General features: G+C 50.6%; 1 protein-coding gene across 1 annotated transcript in view; it reads right to left on the bottom strand.

Moving 5' to 3' along the window:
- Nucleotides 1-24,093, bottom strand: part of NXN (nucleoredoxin) — a 53,088-nt gene that overhangs the window by 8,129 nt on the left and 20,866 nt on the right. Inside the window, exons 2-5 of the mRNA XM_074160425.1 lie at nucleotides 7,103-7,220; nucleotides 5,652-5,785; nucleotides 5,131-5,231; nucleotides 4,464-4,570 (exon numbers count right to left, since the gene is read on the bottom strand). Of these exons, the coding sequence (XP_074016526.1) occupies nucleotides 4,464-4,570; nucleotides 5,131-5,231; nucleotides 5,652-5,785; nucleotides 7,103-7,220 (460 nt within the window). The remainder of the gene's footprint in view (nucleotides 1-4,463; nucleotides 4,571-5,130; nucleotides 5,232-5,651; nucleotides 5,786-7,102; nucleotides 7,221-24,093) is intronic.

The following is a 24,093-nucleotide window of genomic DNA, read 5'->3' as shown; positions in this document are numbered from 1 at the left end:
CCCCAAACCACAACTGGCAAACCGAGGCAACTCAAATCCTCCTAGCCCTCATCCAAAGGTTCATTTTAAGCTCATTTGTTAGAAATACCCTGCAGACCCATTCTCTGAGCAGGGGGGGACCCAGCGTGCTTGCCTCCTGGCAATGAGCTCCCATGTTTGTACAACAGTGGGTTACTCACGAGCCCTCTGAATTCTAGGTATTTCTCTAGGAAATACACGGCCGTCTGTCTGTCCCACGCCTGCCTGCAGGTCCGGGCGAGCGGCCACATTCCCCTCATTCCAACCCGGCAGCACCGCTTGCATTCCTGCCCGTGCCGGGGCTGCAAGCACCAGGCTGGTGCAAGAGCAGCAGCACAGGAACGCCCCGATGGCTGGGCTTGCAAATCCTAAGGGTATGTCAAGAAAACCATTTTGTATCACAAAAAGGTTTATTCATTACCTGCTGGAATTTAAAATAGCTGTAGGGCAGGGATGGGTTAAAACAGGATGGAAGGAATTGGGAAATCTCACTCTGGCCCTTCCCTGCAAGGCACAAACTACTGCTGAAGCCAGGAGAAGCACACGGAGATCAGCATCCCAAATGATTCGGATCTTTATCCATTTATGATTCCCAACTCCGTCCCAAATGCCTGCTTTACCGTCCTCTCCAGACCTGCATTATACACGAGGGACAGGCTAGGAACACGGGTTCAGTTTGGTACCCGCTGCCAGTGAGCCTGAACAATGCAGGACGCCAAGGCAGAGATTTCAAATGAGCTTTGCTGATCTGGGAAAATTAAGGACCCAATTTAGACACAGATCATTGTGAGTGTGATCCCACAGCTATCAGGGACTTCATCCACTATTCAAAGCATATTGACTTTACCTGATTTGCATATGCAGACACACACACCCCCCAAAGCAGCCAGCCACTAAAACCTCCAATTGCAAATACAAAACTGACTCAGAAAACAAAGAGTCTTTAAGATAATTCACCCTGGGTTTGGCATGTTTAGAAAATAGAAGTAACCCGTCAGGAAACTTGGGGCTGGGTTTTCAGCCTGTAAGGAGTTGCGCGACATGTGCTGGGTCAATCCCTGCACCTTTTACTCAGCATCAGAGGTTTCTCACCAGCTACGAAGCTTTGGTTTCCCTTCCGGATCTGCCTGGTGAGGGCTGAAGCTGCCATGACCCATCTGCTCCTATTCCCAAGCATCACTGCCCTGTCTGCTCCTTCCTGTGCACCCCTGGCCAGGTCCCTGGGGTTAGGACACAGCCTTACCATGGTGGCATCCCATAGGATCAGCCTTGTCTTCCCAGGTGAACCTTGTTACTGCTCCCCTGGCAAACATGCCCTCTTTGCACGGGACACAGACCAGCACAATCCGGGGAACCGTCCTTAACCTTATTCACACCCACTAACCCAAATATGCCCCCCCCCCGGCCCCAGTCCCCCTCTCCCTACTCATCCCAGCCACTATTTGTTATTTTAGGGCCTTTTGGGGGCTTTGGTAATTGCCATGAGTCAGAACACCAGAATTTACTTATCAAGAAGAATCACAGATCAGACACTCTGCAATGAATATTGTATAAGCTTGGATAAGAATTAGCATAGACGGGCTCAGTTTGATTTTACGCATTAGAAAATGGATTCAGTCCCCACGGGGCCAGCATTTTATGAAAACACAGGGGCCAAATGATTTGCTACCGAACCTGACAATACATTTACCTACTTACATATTAAAACACATATCCGACATGGAAATCTCATCTGCATTAAGTCTGTTGGGCGAGTAATCAAAATTGCCGTGAAGCAAACACTCGGAATACACCAACCACGGGACAGGTGGTGGGTTTTATTGCTGGTTTTTTACCTTTTCAGAAGAAAGCTCCAGAAATCTGGTCCAAGAAACCTTCCATAGCAGTGACTCCCACCAGCTGTGAGAGAGACCTGTGGGTGTCTGGGCTAAAGCATGGGGCAGGGGTAAAACAACAGTTTTTGGAAGTTCCCCCAAAGGACTGCAAATCTCAAAGAGACGCCATGGAGGGAATATTCAGGAACCTAAAATCTCTCATGAGATGCACAACAACAGGAAGCAATTCCTATCTGACCATAACTATAACATTTATCACCCCTCCCCATCCCATCGGAAGGAGAGCCAACGTCAGAGGATTTCAGCGAAGGCAGGACCCCGCAAACCAGGAGCTGCACACACAACGGAGAATTATTTCTGAGCAGCCAGGACACAAGGCATGACTCTCTCTCAAGATAGTGCTGCACCCAGAAGCAATTTAATATAGGTGGGTATGGTACAGCCCCTGACTGCACATGGATTATGAATAGAGGCATTCAAGTAAACCCAAATAAAGGCCAATAACTCAACTTATATTTTACACTGAGTTTTTGAATGCTGCAGGGGCCAACACAGGACTAAAACAACAAGAGATTTGACTCTCTTGCTGCTTTCTACTACTCAGGAACGTAAAGCAGTTGGGGAAGACAAGCTCTCCTGTTGTTTCAGCTCCCAGCCTTACAAAAACCAGTGGAAAAACCACCCCACGTGCATGCTGTGCTCATAACCCAAGGCACCACCAGGATGCTATCCTGGACACTGTGAACGGGCTACACGCTCTCGTTGGTGCAGAGGGCAGCTCCAAAGGGGGCTCCGAAGATGCTTGGCAGCATCAGAGCCGCGCATTTGGGAAAAAGCAAGTCAGACTACCTGGATCCAATTTTTCATTAGGTGGAATAACGACCAGTGGCGATGAGCTGAGCTCTGTTTGCAGAAAGCTTTTGCTAGAGCTGGTACGGCAGCCCGTGCAAGGGTCAAGGACAACCTGGAGTCCATGGGGAGCAGCACGAGGGTTTCCCTCCATCCCTCTCCCTGGTCTCCTGGCACCCTACCCTACCCTGGACCACGGTGGGTAAACAGAGCCCAGCCCAGCCTTGCAAAGCCTGTGTGGTGCCGGGGCAGGAAGGGAGGTGGGACGGCAATGCTTCCCACGCAGGGGTGCAATTTAACCTGCCTCCACATTTCAATGCAACTTTGAGAGATCACAGTTCACCCTGGCAGAGAGGTTCCCACTTTACAGGAAAACCATGATAGATAAGCAGAAGGGTTCACGCTCAAACATGCCCAAAATCCCAGGCTCAGCATCTCTGGGAGAGCACCTGAAAGGCAGGGGTAATATGGGAGCCACCCTGGCAGAGGAAGGGGTCAGGGCGCAGGGGAACAGCAAATATTTACATTTTCAGGTCAGCACACAATGAAAAGAGATATTTAAGGAGCCAGCGGCTGGAGTTAGAGGGAAAGCTGTTGTCACTGTTTCCCTGGCTACAGCATGCCTGGTGCTCAAGTATCCATGTCTGGACACCGTATTTACAGAAAGCCCCAGTGAAACTGGCAGCCATCCTGCAGTGCTCAGCCGAAACTGGCACTGGAGAAGTTAGTGATCGGGCCGGGGAAAAGACGGGTGAATTTGGAAAGCTCTTACCTCATGGGAAGGTAATTAAGCAGCAAACTGATGGCTATTTAAAGCAGGCAAATCACTGTTCTTGGTTTAAGGTCAGGGAACAGAGCTGAGGACAGCACCTGAGGTCACCCCAGAAGGGGTGTTCGGAGAGGATCCCAAGGAGGGATTATTTCTCCTGTCACTCTCCCCAGGCCCTTGGCCACCTTTGGCAACACTCCTCCTCCCCTGCCAACTGCATTAACCCTCTGCCAGCCTGTGCCCACCCCACCGATGCCGCATGGAAACGGCTAAGAAACAGGTACGTTGTAGCAAGACCCTTTAACCACAGGGAGAAACTTTATGTACGTACAGAAGACCTCCTTGTGAGCTATTCACCTCACACGTCTCTACGCTGCAGTTTGTCCCCTGCAGGAACAAGGTGCCAGTCCCCAGGAGGGCTGCTGTGAGCTTTTATCATCTCCGGGACGCTTTGAAGCCACCCAGAAAGAGCCTTTCCCCTGCCCCTCCGAGCAGCCAGGGCTGCTGGAATTCTGGCACTGGCACGTACAGTAAAGGCAAAGCCATGGTTTACATCAAACACACACTCTTCTGTAATTCATGTCACTAACATAAACCAGATGCCATCTTCCTCAGTCTCTGCAGAGAACGATGGCCTGCCTTTGCGATACATAAAACAGCAAGAAAATGAAATTTAAACCTTCAAGAAAAAGCAAAATAAATAAATCAGTAATTAGGCAAAAAACATCCAAGCCAAAAACAGCTTCCAAGTTTCCAGGAAGAATTAGGTTGTTTATGGAAGTCCTGTTTCAACTAACAGCCTGCCTGGCAGGTGGTAGGAATGTGAGTTTGTGGAGAGCAGAAACATGAAGCGGCTCTGCCTGGGGCACTCTGCTTTGCTTTGCCATTTTCTTGTTTTAGTTAGAGGAGAGGAGACATTACAAATATTCAAAAAAAAAAAAAAAAAAAAAGGAGCAGAAAGGAGAGCTGTGCATCAGCACAGCCTTCCCTACCTTGAATGCCATAGAGTCGATTCAGGCGCGACCGTCGGGCCTCGTCGGCGTACGGCACCGCTACCCAGGGCATCTCGCTGAAATACTGCTTGAAGGAGTCCTCTGACCTGCGCAAAGGGAACAGGGCATGGGATCCAGGGTGCAGCTCCTGCGCTTGCAAACCTCTTTCCTCCTCTCCTCATTACAAACCTGGCCTCCAAAGCCCTTCATCCCTTCCACCAAAGCCCACCCATAGGGGCTGCTGGCAGACACAACCCAGGGAGAGGCCAGACCAGACTTAAATCCCCCAGTCCTTCAGGAAGGGGTCCATGGTGCATTTTTCCCCGATAAAATATTTCAAATTCTCTAGGGTATCTGAATGCCTACAGCGACAGCAGCAGCAGCAGCTCGAGCACCCTTCAGACCTCAGACCCACGAGCCACAAAGCAAAATACGGAGCTGCTCCATGGACCGAGCCTGCTCTCAGCCCACCGCTGCCCTCGCTAATCCCCCCTCTGCACTTTGCTGCTGGGCAGAGGGCAAAGGACTTGGGCAGCTTTTCTGATACCAGAGCAATCTGCTCTACCCAAACCGAATTTCCTCCTCAAATCAAACTGGCAATGCTCCAGCAGCTTCCCAGCTTGGGGGCAGCCAGCTCTGCCTGCACAGGGTGTTGGCGCTTCCTTACCTGTCTGCACTAACGAAGAGGATCTCAAACTTCTGGCCTGCCTCCTTGATTTTCCGGTAGGACTCCACCAGGACCCTCGTGAGGCTTCGGCACGGCGGGCACTGCAAAACACAACACAACACATGCATCAGGACATCGTCTCCTCCACAGGGCCAGACCCACACCCAGCAGGTCCAGATGACCCAGTGACCGTGAAAAGACAGATGTGACCTCATCTTCGCTGGCGTACTGGGCAGCAGCCCTCAACTTGGCTGAGGGTTACAGCCCATACGTTGCCAACAAAACCTCTTCCATTTTTAAAATCTGACCACTCTCCTCCTTCTGAAGGACCAGCTGAGGATGACAGGCCATTGAAATGCTGCGGCTTCTTCCAGAATGGCCAGAGCATCTTAACTGGTTCAATACCAACCAGCCAGAGGTCTTTACCTTCCCCATAGAGCTCTGCAACAAGACCTGCAGGGGAACCCCCAGAGAACCTCCCAAGCTCACTCAAATTGCTCTGCAAAACTCCTACTACTCACCCAGTGCGCAGAGAAGTAGACCCCAACGTGCGAGCCCTCCAGGGCGGTGCTGTCTAGTGTCTGGCCGTTGTTCCTTAGCAGAGGCCCAGCAACAACTTCACTGAAGGGTTTTGGCCCCCAGGGGAACTCCAGACCTGGACAGGGGTTGGGATGAGGGTGGAAAGAAGACACAAAATAGCAAGATGCTCAAAACAGCATTTACAGTTTCAAAAAATTCCACCAAAAAAACCATCCCACCTTCTGAAAAGATACGGGGGAGCCAGGAAAGCCAAGCTGTGCACCGGAGCCAGGGCCACCTCTTTCTCTCAGGTAGGCTGCACTCTCGCTCCAGTCACAGCACCTTTGGCTTGACAAAGCCTGTTCGTGTTTTGTGCCCCAAGAGGCATCTTTTCCTTATCAACAGCATTTGTTTTAACAAGAGAGGGCAAGGTGGTACGTGCTCAGAAATGCAGTCAGACTATTTGCCTTATACTGATACTAACCATATATTTTATATATATATATATGCATTTATTTATTTATAAAACCTTATATATATATACGTAAAAGATGGTTTATAAAAATACAGAAAGATACAAAAAAAACCTATATATAAACTAAACTTAGACTAACCCTCTGCACCCCAAAGCAAGCATGTGTGCGTACACACAAACACATGCTCTGAATCATCTGCTGCCAGCTCCCGGAGCAATCAATCCACGTTCTCAGCCAGGGAGGAGGAAACATCACAGATGGCTCAGGCCACAACGTCTACTTGCTGCACAGTTCCTGCCACCTGAATTAAAGACTCAGTCACCGCGCTTGGTATCTACTGCATGAAGAAAGGAATGGTCGGTAATTCGTGTGCATGGACAGCCTGGCAGTTGAAAGATGGGTTTGAAGAGTCTATGAGGAAGGGCAGATGTTTTGCTCATTTCGGTTTTTGCAAATTGGAATAAGATGGATTTAACATCAACTTCCAGTACAGTAAACCTCAAAAACAGAGAACGGTAGCATTTTTCTGTTGCATTTGTAAATAATGGGGAATTCATTTATCCTTAAAAAATGTGTTGTCAGTGATAAAGTCCCACTCAGTATTTTGGAAGGATTCTGCTCCCAAGGTATGGCAAGTCTGGGGCCCCAGTCTGCCTGTCCATGTGCCTCCATCAGGAAAAAATCCAAAGTTAATGTTTCAGTTAGTCTAACTTTTTCCTCATTAGCACTTCAGACAAAAATCCTGGAGGGGAAATCTTTGTTCTTTTCAACAAGTAAAACCAAAACACAAAATCTGGCAGGAATGATGCAGAAAATTTTATGCTGAAAATAATACAGTGCCTTGATTAGTTAAGTATGACAACAGTTGTTTGTTTCCTTTCTTCTCCCCCCCACTTCCAAGGCAATTAAAAATGAACTGAAATGAAAAGGCAGCCGTGTGCCCATGTTCCTATAGCACATGGGACTCCAGGTCTCACCTTCCGGGTCATCTCGGATCACCAGGAGGCCATTCCTGCAAACCACCTTCCCGGTGGAGGCATCGATAAATATCAGGGAAGGAATGTTGGAGACTCTGTACTTGTTCCACAGTTTCAGCTGTAAAAGAGATTGGGAGGGGAGAGGAGAAAGATAAACTTAGCAGTGTGAAGAGGCAGATTTTTGGGTGTTAGAATCTTTCAGACCAGAAGTCAAAGCTAACACAGACACAGAGTTGGGTGCTTCAGTAATGCATATGAAGGCATGTGAGGGCATCTCTCCAGAGCTGCTGGGCCAACCTGGACCTCCAGCGCCCGCAGAGACAATCTGTCAACACCACCCCCTCGGTACCGTGGGCGAGACCGGCGTTTGTCTCACGCCTGTTGTGGGCTTGTCTGTGAGCGCAGGTAAAGCTTCTCCTCCTGCTGCATTTGCCTCTTTGCAAGTAAAATGGGGATATTATTTACCATACTTTGAGGTCTTTGTTTAGAAGACATGGTAAGCACAAATACTTTTAATGCCGCTCCTCTGAAGCAATTTGTAATACTTCCCTGGCTGCTTCCTCCCCTCCCATTTCAGTGTTCATTAAACAAACCAGCAAGCCCTGCCAAGGCACAGCCATGCTGACAACAAGGCCAACACACAGAAACACAATTCTTCTGCAACTGGGGCTTCCCAGGTTTGTTCCCAGGACCTGATTAATGGGTTTGACATTAGCCTGGTGGCCATGTAGCCCAGCTCAGCTCATCTATCCCACACTGCCAGCCTTGCAGCGGTCCCCTTCGACTATGGGCAGAAGCCACGCAGGCTGTGATGGCCACTTTTTGGGCGTCCTGGTCTAGATGTTGCTGTCTGCTGGTCATTACGTTCTGCAGCGACCTCGGCTCCGCACAACATCGGTGACGGAGTGCTCTGGGTGTCACACAGCCCTGGGTTGACATTTCTCAGCCTATGCTTCTGGCACAGGATGATTTGGAGCTTAACCCACGTACAGAAGCTCACAGGGACCGGGAGGAATGAGACGACGACAGCGGCTGGCACGGCCGCAGAGAGCCTACACCTGCAGCTGGGGGAGCCGGTCTCCCTGCCCTGCACTGAGGAGCTGCATTTACTTACATTTTACATTTCTCCAAGCATTTCAACCTAAACAGCCCAGCGGTGAATTATCAAACTCTTAAACAAAAGCCAAACTATAGCCGAGAGCCAGAGGGGAAGGAAATGAATCACCACCTTTCCCCTAACGTCAAGCGCTGCTCTGCAAAGCCTCTCAGGCTCCGGGTGTTTACAGCTCGCTTGGGTTTGGAGAATAAAACCCAGCCAAGGGAGAAGGGCAGGAGGGGATCACCAAGAATCCCACCCAGTGCCAATGTGAGGGTTTAAGCACAAGACCTGGAGAAACCCTCATGCAACGTGCTCCTGCTTCCATCAGTATCTGGAAGTGGTCCAGTGGAAACTGGACGCATGTGCTTTCCCAGAGAAAGAGGCCACATCCCCAATTTCCGAACAGATGAAATCCCATTTCCCGAGATGGGAATGATCTAGGGAACCAGGCAAACGAGGGCAGGAATGGGATGCAACACGCAGGCAGAGCAAACCACATCCCTTGGTTTGCTCACCAGAGATCTAGCTGAGGGGAAAGTCACATCCACATTCAGGTTTTAATGGCGCTGCATTAAATATTTCTTCCAACACCTTTTTATAAAAGATATACCTGGATGAGTGACATGAGCCAGTCTGCTTGCAAGGGGGTGTTAGCAAAACCCTCTTGGGTCTGAAGGAAAGCATTAATACTGATCTAGGAAGACTATTAACCTCCATCTACTAGGACCCAGAGAAAGGCAACACTTTGTGTCCTGCCCACCAGCCTTCGATTTCCAATAGATGTATTTCTTGGGATGAGCTAACTCTTTCACAATGCTGATTCACAAACCAAATGGCCTTGGGCATGAAAGAAGGGAAGAAAAAAAAAACATACTAAATGCAAACCAGCCCCTTCACAATGAGTGCCTTCAAACCACAGAAGGTAAAATCCACTTCTGTGAAGTTTAAAGGGTGGGGAAAAGCTCTTTATAAGGATCACAGGCATTTAAACGGGTGTTGCAAACAATGAGGAAATCACAACTAGCAATTGGATCGTTCTCTTTAAATAGTTGCTTAGGTTTCACTTCATTTTGTGAAGTCCTTTGTATAGGGCCAGCAGCTCCCGGCGGGTCCTGGCAGTTTTTCTTGGCTGAGGAAGTGGCAGGGTCTGCACTTCAGAGCCAAGAGGCTGCATCCACTGCCCGTGCTCAGAGGGACGGGGCTGGGACACCCCAGATAAGGGGATAAGACCAAACCAAACCCGCTGGAAGCACTGGCAGTCTGTGGGCTCCAGCAGACCTGGCAGCTCTCCCCAACAACTGGCCCTGGGTATTCTCATGTATGCCATCAGGCCCCACTGGGCTCAAACTGCCTTTGCAGAGACAAGTCTTGGCTGCCCAGACATCTATGGTATGGGTAATCTGCAATGCAGACTCTCTGTCCCCATGAAATGGAGGGTTGCCGCTTCTAACTTATCATTGAGGGTCCACAGGAGAACGCCTCAAGCAAGCTTGAAGCTAGGCGCGTGTCGAAAGGGTCAAGAAGCATCAAAAAAGGTCAACGTGACATCTGCTGCTGCTGGGGAAGCGCGTCCATCACCGGGCTCTGAGATTTGAACCCAATGAACATCATGTCACGCTCAGTCACACCTTGGGTGAACAAGAAAAAGCAACCAGAACTGCCAGGTTTCACCTTGCATCTCTGCAAAAGCTGCAAGCATCACCCAGCTCCCAGACACCAACCCCCAGCCAGCACGGGTCACCCCAAACCTTTCAGAGCTTTGTGCATGCTCAGCAGTGCTTAATATGTGCAACCCAGGTTATCACCGAAACCCATCACACAACAGCAATGAACAAACACAAAAATTGTACGTAGGATGACTGGAACTGGGTTGCCGTTTTAAGCCCAGTTATAAAAGGCTTGAATTGCAAATTAGTGGTCTCGACGCACTAACCATATTAATTTTGCTGTCTGTGTCAGAAAGTACATGAATGTGGTGTTTAAGGTGGGAAGAGTTTGGTTTGATGATCCTCCTGTGCGCTAGGAAAGCTGATGGGGAACGAGGAACGCACGCGCTGCAGGACAAGTGCCAGGATCCACCACCATTCCCACCACCCTGGTCCTCTTCAGCCAGACTGGGCTTTCCAAAGCCTGTCAGACACTTGTGAAGGAAGCCTGACGGCTCCTTCTTCTGCAGGTCAGACCTGAAAGATCAGAACCTTGAGAGGAAATAGGCCTGGCTCATTTTAGCTGGGCTTTTTGGATAAGATATCTCATTATGCAATTCCCACACCACACCACACCGCTATTTTGCAGCTGAACTCCAGCTTCAAGCGAAGACATCCAATCTCCACCTAACACCTCTGAACACCAGGACGACCTAACCCGTCTCATGGTAAACTATTGCACCGATTCGTTTTTCTCAGGGTAAAACGCTGAGGGTCTGCACCTCGCAGGGTCTGGAAATGAGATGAGCTCCTCCTCGGTCCTGCTGAGCGTATGCCTGCTGGTTGTGGTCCAGGCAGGAAGGGGAGCCCAGGAGGAAAAAAAGCATCCCTTGTACGAGTACCTGCAGAACCGCGCACCTCGCAAAGGATCCTGTGTCGGGCTGGGCGTGGGACGAGGAAAGCAAATTATGACTTGCTCTGAAACCGCAGGATGATGGGATGATAGCTCAGGCAGCAGGACAGAGTGCTGCCTCAGCAACTTTTAAAAGCTGTTTTTCCTGCCGTGAAGAGGATGACATAGAAATAACATACTCCACACTCTGAGGATTTGATCATCCATTTAAAGAGAGGATCTCTGCTCCGCTTCCCAACAGCTGTTGCAAATCTGTGGGATCAAGCCAAAGCTAACACAGATGTGGAAATAATCTACGGACTATTCAGCCCGAAAGCAGCTGATCCTCTCGGAGCGCCCTTCGCTCCTGGTCCAGGCTGTGCGCCTGCTAAACTCCATACTCACTCCAGAACAACCTCTGGAGCAGGAGCGAGGAAATACACCCCCTCGCAAGACGCCGTACAGGCTTGATCAGCTTTACAGAAACCTCTCTGGCTCCTGTGCAGGTGGTGAAGTACAGCAGTCCAGTGGAAAAACCAGACTCACCAGATTCCTCCGGTAACCTTATCCCTCCGCAAAGCATCACCACGCAGTCCTGGAGGACCTGGAAACCGCAGCCCTTGGCTCCCTCTGCAACTCCATCCACGACCGGCCGCGAGAGGCTTTAAAACGATGGCTTATTATTTGAGGTCTGAGGCAATCCCAAGACGTCAGGCCACGCAGCAGCGCACAGCGTTGGTCACAAAGCTGCTCTCCGCACCGGCGGCTGGCTCGGTTATCTCCCCCACCCTGGTGACTGGGAAAAGCCTGGCTGAGAGGCACACTGGAGAGAAGTTTTGCAGACAGCCGCAGTAATTTTTCCAGATAAAGGTGTCAGATGAGAGGTCTCCCCAGCAGCCCACGGCTGTTTCTGCGCAGGGCTGGCACCCAGCCGGGGCGGATGAAATCCCCTCCTGCTCTGCACGTACTGGTGGGGAAGGGATCCCCGGCTCCCAACAGCTGCCGGGCTCTCTTTTTGGTTGTGCTGATTGATTTATCAGCTCTTGGTCCCATTCACTTACTAACATAAATCCCGAGCTGCAGCGGTTAACGCTGGCAAAGATAAAGCACAACCACTTGCAGTGAAAAGAGCCCTGGCCAGTGGGAAAGCGGTCCTCCTGCCCTTGCTAGGGGCTGTGTTCTTCTGCTGTTGTGTGAAGCTGGGCCATAAAAGGTCCTCTGCATCCATCCATCCATTGTCCATAGGATACAGAGGTGCCTCTGCCCAGGGGATGCAGAGGTTTCAGAGGCACCTGCCCGTGCCAGCAGCAGGGCAGACACTGCCTCTGCTCATCTTGCAACTCCTGCTTCCACCCTGACCAGCAACAGCCAGATAAAGCCCATTTAAGAACTCAAAAGCAGATCCCTCAGCAATAACGGACATGTTCCCAATGTGGATGGCTGCTGCTTTCTGCTAAATGAAATGCAAAGCCACTTTTCTTCTAAAAATCCAGTCTCGGAGGCAACACCCTCAGGGTCTCCTCCCTCCGGGGAGGCATTGGAAAGACCCCGCTTTCCAGCAGCCCCATGAGCACCCACACAAGAACACAGCAGGGTTTCCATTACAGACACAAGCTCAGCTCTTGCCAGTCCCTGGTTCCAGAGCCATAGGCTGAAACAAAGCCTGTCTGAGGAACTCACAAGCAGTACTCAGGTGGAAAAGCACCTTTGGTCCAGGGCCGTGGGGGCCATCAGAGCCCATGTCCCAGCTCTGCCTCCACTGCTCTCCACCGCGCAGACCGGCTCCAGCCTGGCGAGACAGCCACGGCCGTCCCCACCGCTCTGCTCCCACAGTCCGGCGCTGCGGGGGACTCCTCTGTCCTCCCTCGCACGCAATGGTAAACTGCGGCTTTTACGTCGTGCCTTAAAGGGTTTACAAGCACCAGGGGCCACCCAGGCGCCGCAGACAGCAGGCACGGGGCTGCAGAACAGGCTGCTCCCTCGCCCTGTTCATTTTAAACCCAGGTCACGCCTGTCCCTGCGATTCAAGCTCAGCTGGAGCGAAGGCTCCTCTTCCAGCCCTCCCTCGCAGCTCCTTTGCCTTCGTGCATAAGGGAACCCCCTTAAATGGAAGGGGACGCAGCGCGGGAACAGCACGCAGCTGAGTAGCGGGGAAGGCATCGAGGGCAGATGGTGCACACCAAGGTCTGACCTTGCGACACAGAGGAGACCGAGCGAGGCTTGGGATAAATTAATGTCTATTGTGCTGCTGTTTTCTCTCTGAAAGCAAATCAAAATCTAATTACAAAATACAATGGTGAGAGAGAAGTCTGCTCCGAGACCATTAATGAGCTGAGGAGGGAGGATTTGGAATTGCAATAAACAAGATTGATGTGAATAGCTGAAACTGACAGTGCAGGGCACCGGGGCTGCTGGCACATACCGACTGGTGGGCAACCAGTCTTACTGGTTAACCAGTCTACTGTCTTATCAGTCCCCTCTGCCCCTACGTTGCCTACAGTGGGAGAAAGCCCAGTTAAAACCAACCTTAGGACCACTTTCCCCCAGCGCTGGGCCCGGCAGCGCCTGCTGCGGATGCTCCCCCCGCCAGTCACGTTCCAGAAATATGACTTGGTGTGAGCGAAAAATAAACAAATCAACCCAAAAGTCCTGCTTGTCACCTCTACCCTCTCCTTGCCATGTCTCCACAGCAGGGTCCAGCTTGTAGCCGCCCGCATCGCCCTGCAGCCAGCGGGGGGGACAGGAGAGACCCCGGCAGGAGCCAGCTTGCAACCCCGAGCTTTTGTTCTTGCCGCGAAACACAAGGGCGAAAGCTTTGGAGCTGAAGAGGAAGGAAATCCTCTCTGCGGGGTTTTCTGGCAAGGCGGCTGCCAGCGCAGGGCTGCTCTTTGTTCCCCCGAGGAGCTCCGCAGCCAAAGCCCTGGGGTGAGGGACCTGGGCCAGCCCAACCTCGTGTCCCTTTCCCTTCCCTTCTTCCCGTTTTCTTCCTCTTACCACCGTGGTCGCCCAGCACTGGCACCGTTGCTCTTCGCAATTTCCCGGGCTAAGCCGTCCAACCGACTGAGAGCTGAGCATTTTATTTGAGGGCAAAGCAGCATATGGCTGGCACGCACACCCGGCTGGGAGCACAAGCTGCCTCCTCTCCTCCTGACGCACATGCAGGCTGACAGGCTGGATCCTCCGCAGCCCACATCTGATAGGAAAACACTTAATTTGAGCAGAACTGAAGAGCGGTTAACATGATCTATGGAGAGCAAAGCCCCAGGGTCCGCAGCTGACACCGGAGGTGGCCTGGTTATTTTATATGTGCAAGTTTCAAAGAGGCACTGGGCTGGCAGCTTGATTCGATCCCAGGATCAGGGCAAAGTAGCATTTGTCTAAACATACAGATAACAACGCGGGCAGCAAATCATGCAGGGGGGATGCTACAGACAGGCCGGTCTACCAACATATGAGGAATATCTTTTCTCAACCTCCTTTTTCCAGGTGTTCAACAATCGAATTGTATTCAACAGCCTGAAGATAATGCATAATTTAAGGATACCCAGGACTAGGAAATACAGCTCCCGAGAAATGCCTCTTTTTCTCCATGTGCATGCTTTGCTTTACCTCTTAGAAGGAGGCCTGCATGTGAACACCTCAAGATATTTCATAAATACTTTTTCTGCCTGAGCACTTTTGAGCCAAGCACTCCCCCTTCGCCCCCAGGAGAACGGGGGCCCGGGGCTTGCACAGAGATGGGTGCGGAGCTCAGGGGGTCCGCCAGCACCTTGAAACAGCCTCTGGCACCTGCTTTTCACTGGCATTTTTTCATGCTTTCCTGGTAGGTAAGACAGCAAGACAAACACATAAAAAGCAGTGAGGACAGAGGGAGTTAAAATGTTTGTGGGAAAAATTTAAGACACATGTAGAAGTGTATTATACATGGCCCCTATAAATTACGCCCCCAAATGACTAGCACCGAGTAAGAAACAGCTATGTAAACACAAAGGTAATAAGAAAAAATAATAATTTCTCTCTCTCTATGGGGAAGGGATATTTTCCCATCTGTTTAGAGGAAAGGCGAGGGGTGGGGTAGCAGTCTGGGACGTTGAATTGAAGTTCAGGGTCTCTCTTGGTCCCCAGTCTCATCCGTCACTGGAAGCGGGACGGCTGCCAGAACCGCCGCACATTACAGCCTGGGCTTCCTACCCGCCGCCTGTGCTTTTGCCGCTACTGTTCCCTCGAAGGCGGCCGGAATCGAGCACTGATAGTAATCTCGAGGTCAAACGCCTTGCAATCCCCGATCACTGAGAAACAAACACTTCTGCAAAGTCTCGAGTTTAGACAGAGTTCCCACCAAACACAAAAGCCTTTTAAATCTGCGGGGAAATCAGGATATTTTGTTTTGTTTAATGCACACAATGAGGTATTAGTGTGATTTCTGTTTTGTTTTCAGCGGTTGATCCGAAAGGGAACCTTACACAATCAGACCAAAAAAAAAAAAAAATGATGGAAAACAAACCAGTATTTGCTAGCACTGTAACGCACCCAGGGGAGCGACGGCTTCAGGACGCCGCAAGCCCCAGGAGCCTCGTGAGCAGTGACCTCCCCGGGACACGCCAGCACCAGGACCTCCCCAGACCACCAACACGGGAGACCCTTGTAAAACTACCACGACATCTGCAAACACCTTCTTGCTCCCACCGCTGCTGATACACCCACTGGATGGGAAGCCTTGCTCATTACACAGCATCTTTTGAAATGCAATAGCTCATCCATAGCATCACCGCTGATGCTTCATTACAAAAACCTCCCCACAACACATCCCTTGCATCGCTGCAAACACTCAAGACTATTTAAAAGCAACTACTTTCCTCCCGTTGATCTCAGGAGAGGGTGCAGTGGTTGGTCTGGCCCTCCCTACAGCCACATCCATCTCGGCGTCTGGGAGCCGACGGCGTTGAATCGCAGTCTGGCAGCGCTCCTGGTCTGCAACCCAGGGAGAATTTTCATGCAAAGGTTACACAGCTGCAGAGCGAGAAAGGCAATAACCACAGCCCCGGCTCCTGCTCACGGCCCAGGCTGCTGGGGCAGCTCTAGGCTTTGCATGTGAGACAGGCAATGGACTCTGCTCGCACCTCGGAGGGGCTGCACAGCTCGAGGGATTCACTCCATAACCGCACTCCGGTCAAAATACACCGAGAGTTAACCAGACCCAGGTGCTCCCAAGCTCTGGCTGGGAAAAGCAATCCCCACCAGCAACAGCTTGGAGTTATCCTGCTCCTCCTCGGCTCTTGGGGTGGAAGAGGGTCTCACAGCCCACACCAACCCACCACTGCACTCACAGGAGATTTCTCCTCTGGAGCCATTAAAGCCCACCCTACGCAAACATCCCACCACCAAAACTGCTCTGGGCTAAACCACCGATGATGATGTGCTCTCAGGGCCTCCGTGTCCTCTTAACACGCTCCACAAGCACAGCTGAGCCCCAGAGCCAGCGCCGGGTGCCCTGCGGGGAAGACCATCAGACCGACTCGTGATGTGGGCAGGACGGATGTCACACGGGTCAGGCTGCCTGGAAAACACTCCGCTGCCGAGCACTTCTCTCCCTTCTGCTCCCCAGACCGACACTCGGCCCCTCAACAGAAAGCCCGCAGGCTGGGAACATAAACCATGACATGGAGCCACCAATGTCTACACCAGAAAATGCCACTGCAAGTCCCGCATTTGCAATTAATCACCTGTACACATTAAAAACCGGGGCAGAACAGAGCTGACCGCGACTCAGATATGCTGACACCACAACAGCAGGAGAAGCCAGCAGGCAGGAGGCTGGAGAAGCCCTTTTCCCATCCAGCTCCTCCTTTGCAGAGGTCTTTCCCATCTAGCAGTGCTGGTGGTGTTACCTGCATGGAGAAGGCAGAGGGACCAGGAAAGAGGAAGGGACGGGGGAAGGAGCAGAGACGTGGTTTGGAATGGGGAGGGATAACCAGCGCCGGGTGAGCCCGGAGGGGACACGGGGTTTAGGACACACACACACATGGTGGGGCAGGTGCAGGACAAGCGAGGGAACCTGATCCGTCCTGCGAAACCCAGCACCGAGACACAGGAGGCCCCTGGCTCCACAGCCACCGACTGGGGAGGAACAAGACAGGGGCTCCCTCTTTATTTTAAGGCTTGAGCAGCATGTCTTGCAACTGCTGAACCAATTAAAAAGATGATCAGGGATGGTGATAAATCACTAGCAAGGTCAAAAGCTCCAGCTACATCCTGACTTGATTGACGGAAGTCACAAAAGATATAGTTTCCCGGAGGGGCGAGCGCCTGTGAATCAGCAGAGGGATGAAATATGGCACTGGGAAGGCAGGACCGACCCCTGGTGCGAGCGAGCCTTGGGCACGGCGTCCCTCCCTCTGCCCCGAGCATGGCACGAAGGCAACCGCAGCAAAATGAGAGGCTGCTGCCAGGAACCGATGACAACGCGAATCCCACGGGGGCGTTCGAAATGTCAGATAAGATGCGGTGTATTAATTCCCTCCGCTGACAGCCAGCCCCAGCCGGAGGAGACGGCTCGGAGATCGCAGGCTTCAGCGAGGCGAGGATGCCCGGCGCCCGCTCTGCCACCGAGGCTTCGAGTCAAACCAGGAGGTGACACGGAGGGCTGGATGGCAGGGGTGCTATCTCGTCTTTTTGGTGGGAATAATGGAGGTTCTGTGCAAAAGGAAGAGCTGATTGTCTGTTCTTTTATAAAACGTCGGAGACTGCTGTGGGCTGGCAGTAACCTTCCTCAGATGTGGCTGCATTTCAGCTGTTACTATATTCAGAGTTTGTAAAATGCTAAGGGATGATAAAAATCACTCCAGAAACAGTTATTAAAACAGTTTCCAGGAAATCGATCCCCGAAGACGGAGAAAGTCTGGTTTTTTTACAAGAGCTTTGACCAGAGAAGGACCGAAGTTAAAGAGGAAGTTTTGCTTCCTTGTCTTTTCAGCAATAAAAAAAAGAGCTGCAGTCAGGGGTTTATTTGATTCAGCAACACACCAAACAACCATCAGCTGTTTCCTCAGAGGGGAGCCTGACCTGAGACAGGCAGAAAATAACCCTCAGGAGTCACCTGGAGTTGAAGGCTTCCTGCATTAGTCAAGCTCTGGATTTGTATGTTTATGTTCTTGTTTTATTCTGTTGCTTTCCGTGATTACTGACCATCCAGAAGAAGATCCCACGCTAACAAAACTGCTGCAGGAACAGAGATTTTATCCAGGAAAAGAGCACAAAGCACCACGGGAGCACAGTCTGCCTTCCCGAACCCACTCCAGCCTCAATGCTAGGAAGCAACATGCTTGGAGTTGGATGAGCCACAGGAAACGCAAGCAAATCATCCACTTGCGTCCAAGCGGCGGTTTTCCAAGGATCTGCCATGAAATTTCAGGCTCGGTCACCGCTTTCCCCACCCCTGGGTCAGGACTGATTAAATGCAGCCACCGAGTCAAACTCCAACATACTCATCTCGTTTGGCAGCTCTGCGGTTCGGCTGCGAGCTCCAAGCTTTTTCCCCCTTCTCCCTCCTTCTTGTTCAATTATCTTGCTTCATCTTTATTCTGTTTCCAGGAACACTTAGCAACAGGCTCTTGCAATCAGCCACCGGCAGGCAAGGATCTGAGGAGAAGACTCTGCAGTTACGATGACCTTTTACTATACTCATGCAAATTTTAAAGAAAGTATGTGAACAATTTGCCTTTTAAGTATCCTCTAGTTACATTCTCCAGGAGTTAATTCTCCTTCTCTCCTTAGAGACATCAAGAAACACCAGATTTTATGATTTTACACTAATGAGAACGAAACCTGTAGCTTAATTCCAGTATGCTTTGTGGAACTTTGTTCTGTATCTCATGCAGCGTGCAGACCCCGAACGGGCAAAAATTAACCTGTGACATCTACTCTGGCCAAGGCCCCAGGTCTGCTCAGACACCACACGTTCATGTCACCGAAAGCCAAGTGTGGAGTTCGGGGTCTGTCCCAGCAGCCAGCAAAACTCTTCCTGAGATGGACGAGATGCTGTCGCTTCTCTTGGTGAGCAGCTTTTATGGACCACCATCAGAAACTCTCATTCCAGGACAGCTGAAGGGTATGCCAGGAGACAAACGTAGCTGCAGCATCCCGAGGAAAACACAGCATTTCTGATCTCGGTAATAATTAAAGCTCATCAGCCAAGGCAGCAGGTAAGAGAGCTGGGGCAGTGGTTAAGGACTCTCATTCCCATGGGACTCGCTGTGGTGACACAGGGAGAGCTTCTGCCAAATCCAAGGACTTTGGCAAGTGACGTCGGTCTCTCCCAGGGCCTCTCCCCCTCCAAAACAATACATTGACCGCCACGAGGCCCTCAGAGGTGGGCAGCATTGACACCCCTATAGATGGTGAACAGGCAAATAACCAGCCTGGTTTTGGCAAACCACAGTGGCCACTTTCGCAGCCCCCTCGACGGGGGCCAGCAGCTGACAAGCCGACCGTGCAGCGGCCTTGCATTTTCAGCAGATTTAAATCAAATCCCCAAAGCTTTCCAGCACTCTCCCTGTCGCTCAATAATTTTCCCACATCCACAAAGAAGTTTGGAGATGCCCAGAAAGCACACACCAGGACAGCCTGTGCAGCTTGCAGGGCACACGGACATTACCACATTTAAGTTCTTTCTCCTTGAAATGAATGCTCCATGTTTGGAATAAAAAAATCCTGTATTTCTTGCAGTGACTAGAAGCTGCAAGGAGGGAGGGAATGGGCGAATACCAAGGTATCAGGAAAGGCAGCTCTGCTTTCCGAGTGGTGTTCATAAATAGGGAAATAATTTGCAGTGCCCTACTCTGGGAGAAAAAAAAAAGAGACTCACAGACCCTTGATACTTCAGATGATCTTAAAAAGTATAATCGACTCTTTTTGTTTTTTTTCCCTTTAAAAAATGAAAAGTCTGAATAAGCATGTCATTGATCCAATTGCTGGGAACAGCATCTGGAACATCAATCTCTGCCTGAGACTGCAGAAGCTGCAGGAGAGCTCAAAGCAGCCAAGGCTGCCCTTGAACCAGATGCCGCTCGCTCTTACAGAAACGCCTGTGGATCTGTGTGAAAATGATTAAGCAAAATTGCTCCCTCTTTTTTTCAACTTTATAACTCAAATCTGTTTTCTCTTAGAGGGCAGATGCTGATTACATACCCCGCAGCACATCAAAGGGCAGGAAAGGCAGCCGCTGGTGCCCAGCATCCTGCCCGACCTGCCGGCACCCACCCCAAAGCTTGTGGCTCGGGTGGAGAGTAAAAACACCTCTTCAGGCTTCGGTCCCCTCTTAGCGACACTATGAAGGACACCAGCCAGGGCTATTCCAGCAGCAGCAGCAAACAGCAGTGATGTGTTTTTGCAGGGAGTTGTCTTGATGCTTCAAAACTCAAGTCCAAGTCCTGCAGCACCCCAGGGAGCCCCGTTTGCCGCGTGTAAAGCTGAGCATTTCTCCGATGCTCCTTCCCCCATCAGCGCCTGAGCGTGCAAAGCAGGACACAAGGGATCCGCAATCCCCGCCTGCACCCAGATCCAGCCAGGAACTTCTTCAGACGCTCATTAACCAAATGACAACACTAAGAGGGCATTGCGCAAGGACAGGGTGCCAGCAGCCTCTCAAGCACGAGAGGCTGACAAGAGGCAGAAGAGGGAGGACTTGCCAAGACAGGGCTGCTGTGGGGCAGGGACAGGAGCTGCTGTGGGGCAGGGCAGAGCCAGCCCCAGCTCCCGCTCTGCCCCACCACAGAATTCACTAAATACCTAAAGCACGATGATGCTGCAGTAGACCCACCACCATGAGCGCGGTGTGCCTTTGCTTCCACAGATGCCAGCCCAAAAATCCCACTTCCCAGCAGTACACCCCTCCTGAAACAGGATGAATATTGCCCAAAGTTTCCTGGAAACTTCTTCCTGCAGATTTGAATCTGGGATGCAGATGAGATATATTCCTGTTCTGTGAAAATTTGCACAAAGAATGGCAAATGAAGACCCCGAAACCCCAGAGGTTGAACCCAAACACCACGCTGCCTCTGACCCGAAGCCTCCTTTGTCCTTTTTTTCACTCTTAAACTCTATGGGACAATGCTTGGACCTAAAATTCTTCGGTTTTTTGGATCTGCGCCAGCTATGGCAAACACCCAGCAGCTCGGGCAGGCTTAGCTAAGTTTGGTGAACTAAGGGACACTAAACGCTGTGCATTTAATGCCACACCTGATGCAAACCCCTGCCCTCAGAGGTGAAAGGCGAGTGACTGATGAGAGGTCTCATCCCCTGAGCCCTTCTTCTTTATTCTAGTTCAAAGAGCTCAGAAAACTCAAGGCAATCACTCACCAGCTCAGATATTTAAGGAGGAGCATGGGGAAGGGCGCCTGGGAAGCAGGAAGCATGAAGCCAACTTCATCCAAGATGCAAGAGAGGGGTTACGCAGCCGGGGTCTTACTTAACAGCTTCTTCCAGGCAGCCCACTGCCTCATCCATCTTAATCTTTGACCACCAAGAGATGAAAACAATTTATCCTCATTCCCTGCTCTTACTGAGAAGTTACAAGAAATAAAAGTAAAACTAAAACAAAGATCAATGTTATACCCCTTCTCAGACAATCTCCGGCTGACCTGGACTTTCTCAGCATCTCTTTTATCTAGCGGAGTGTTTTGGCTAAAGCTTTACAGAGGAAAGCCATGTGAGCAAGCTAGTTAAAAACCTGGTACTTTCATGTTTATACAGCCAGCTAAGCAGCACACTACAAAGCCTTTTATTCCAAGTCTCTGCTGACAAGCTAGCATTGATGAATTACAGAAATCACCCAGGAATTACAAGGCATGGGGGAAAAAAACCCCACAACAATTCCCTAGGTGGGAAATATCAGCTCAGAAACCTAGGACTCAAGGAAAAGTCCGTACAAAATCCATCCCAAGATTAGGGGGAAATTTGTACAAAAAAGGGAAGGTGAAAACAGCTGAAGATGCAGACAGACTCCCTCCTCACGGTTTCCAAGAATTCACCAGGTCCAAAAATGAAGACAGAGATACCTCAAAGGTATCTCCCCTTCCAAATGCCCCTATTTCCAGAAAAAGCAATCTGAAACGAGCCCCTGCGTGTTGGCGGGCAGTGCAAGTGGCAGCAAGCATGAGAAGAGATGCGCTTCCCGGTCGCAGAGTGCATCACCGACACCGAGCCACGAACTGATGTCAACTGCGTGCACCGAAGAACAGCCCGAGTCCCCAGGTCATGGCAGGCTCTGAGCATTTACTGCATCCTGTTGGTTTACATACTGTGTGTGCAAGAGCCAGGAAAAATCCATCTTCTTTGTCATAACAAACCCTAAGGTAAACAGGAAGGCAAGGCAACGCATATTATCCAAGTAAATAGGAACATAAAGGAGAAAGCAAGCGCTAGCCGTCCGCTTGCTCTTGATTTTTGATGGTTTTTCAGCAAGCACAGACAAAAATGGGCTGCGTTAAGCCCTGCGTGAAATGTGGGGAGCGAGGTGTGCTCCTCACTCCCCCAACAACGAACCTGCTGCTCCTGAATAAAAAGCAAGAGGCTTTTGTAAGAGAAACGGGCATTTCACAGTCTTTGTGTTGCTCTCCCCCACCATGGAGCGGGCAACGAGCCCCCTTGCAGACACGCACCCCAGGGGATGCTTGGGGCTGGGCAGCTGGAAAAAACACCCAAACCCAGGAACTTCCCAAGCCTGAAGAAACCAAACTGCAGCCAGCTGGTCCGTAAAGCTGCATCCCTGCACAAACACTTCGCTTGCCTTCAATTTACGGCATGTTCATGGCATTCTCTCTGCATGTCATGAACTACACACACAGTTTTGCAAGACGGTGGGCAAACGAAGGGGTGTCTTAGGGTCCCGGTGCCCAGTCCTTGGTGGTACTGCTCACCAGGACGCAGCTGAAGGAAGAGATCCACCTGCACAGACCCTTCTGCAGGGCCTCAATATACAGCAGCGTAAAACTCAAGCGCAGCTGGACTCTGTCTTCTCTGTTTTCTCCAGGAGGGTTGAGAACCTCCTCTCTCCACCGGGCAGAGCTGGAGACCGAAAGGTTAAACTCCATGCAGAAATATGCAGCCCTCTGGATTTCTGACAATTTCAAAAAGATGAGAAAAGCCTCTCCCGGGTAAGTTCTTGCTGCTCTCTTCGCTGAAGGATGTCAGAGCCAGCAGCTCCGCTGAAGGATTCCAGAGCCGCTCCAGCAGGCTGGCACCCAGCCCAATCCTCCACTGCCATGCCAGCAGGGACACCCAGATACCCAGGACTTGAGGTTGTACAGACAGTTATGAAGCAGGAGGGAAAGACTTCGCAAATTCTACAGAAAGATGCATCTACAGATAGTACAAAATAATTAATACTTCCCAAGTCTGCACTTGCTGACGAAAGGAGAGATTTAAAGCTCGAAACCCAGCCCATTTGTGAAAAAAAAAAAATAAGCACGTGTCCCAGATTTTGTTCCGAACCCCAAGGAATCAGCAGGTGGCAGATTGTTAAAGCCCAAAAAGCGCTATTTCAGATCTGCAAGATGAAATATCTCACCGCATCCCCTCTTCCCCTTCTGCAGGTCTACAGGAGGGCCACAGGGAAGATTTAGCATGTGCAGCATTGGGTTGTTGTGGTTACCCTTTAGTCAATTCAAAAGAATATTACAACATATTCCCCGAGGGAGTCCATAAATAGCAAAGGATTCTGCTTTAATCCCCTCTCTATTCCTATCTGGATAATATGGCATTTGGACAAGCACTGCCAAAATGCAGATTTATGGCAAAGCTGAGAGTTTGCATGGCAAACGTGCTCTCCGAACTCCAGATTCCAAGGAATAAATAAAAGCCTCTTCTAGGATATAGATGGCTCTTCAGTTTTGGAAACTTCATGCAGATACAAACCTGTTTGCAAGATTTCTGCCTCCCTCTCCCATCCCAGGTGAAAGGCATGTTTATACTGACCTTCCCCAACACTAAAATCAACCGCTTTACTTTGGGGGTTCCTGCTGGAACCACCACCACACGGTCTTCTGCTCGCTTTTCATTTCTTTACTACAGATATCAACTATCAAATCAGCTTCAAACTTCTCTGCTGACAGAAACCAACATCAAAGGGAAAAGAACTATAAAACCTGCTGACCAAAGGGAAAAGGACTATAAAAAGTACAGCTGACGAGCGCTACAGTCGTCACTGCCGCACTGGAGACACTGGGGAGTTGGGTGTTCTTAAAAGTTCCTCAGAGAACACTGTATCAAAAAAAAAACCCAACACCAAACCACAACCCAAACAACAGCAAATTTGCAAACAACTTAGTGCTGCCGAAACTAGTGTTCGTAATGGAAA

This window comes from Numenius arquata, chromosome 18 (genome assembly GCF_964106895.1).
Source record: "Numenius arquata chromosome 18, bNumArq3.hap1.1, whole genome shotgun sequence".
In the NCBI taxonomy this organism is placed as follows: Eukaryota; Metazoa; Chordata; class Aves; order Charadriiformes; family Scolopacidae; genus Numenius; species Numenius arquata.
The sequence above is the reverse complement of the archived record's forward strand: the minus strand, read 5'-3'. Positions and strand labels throughout refer to the sequence as shown.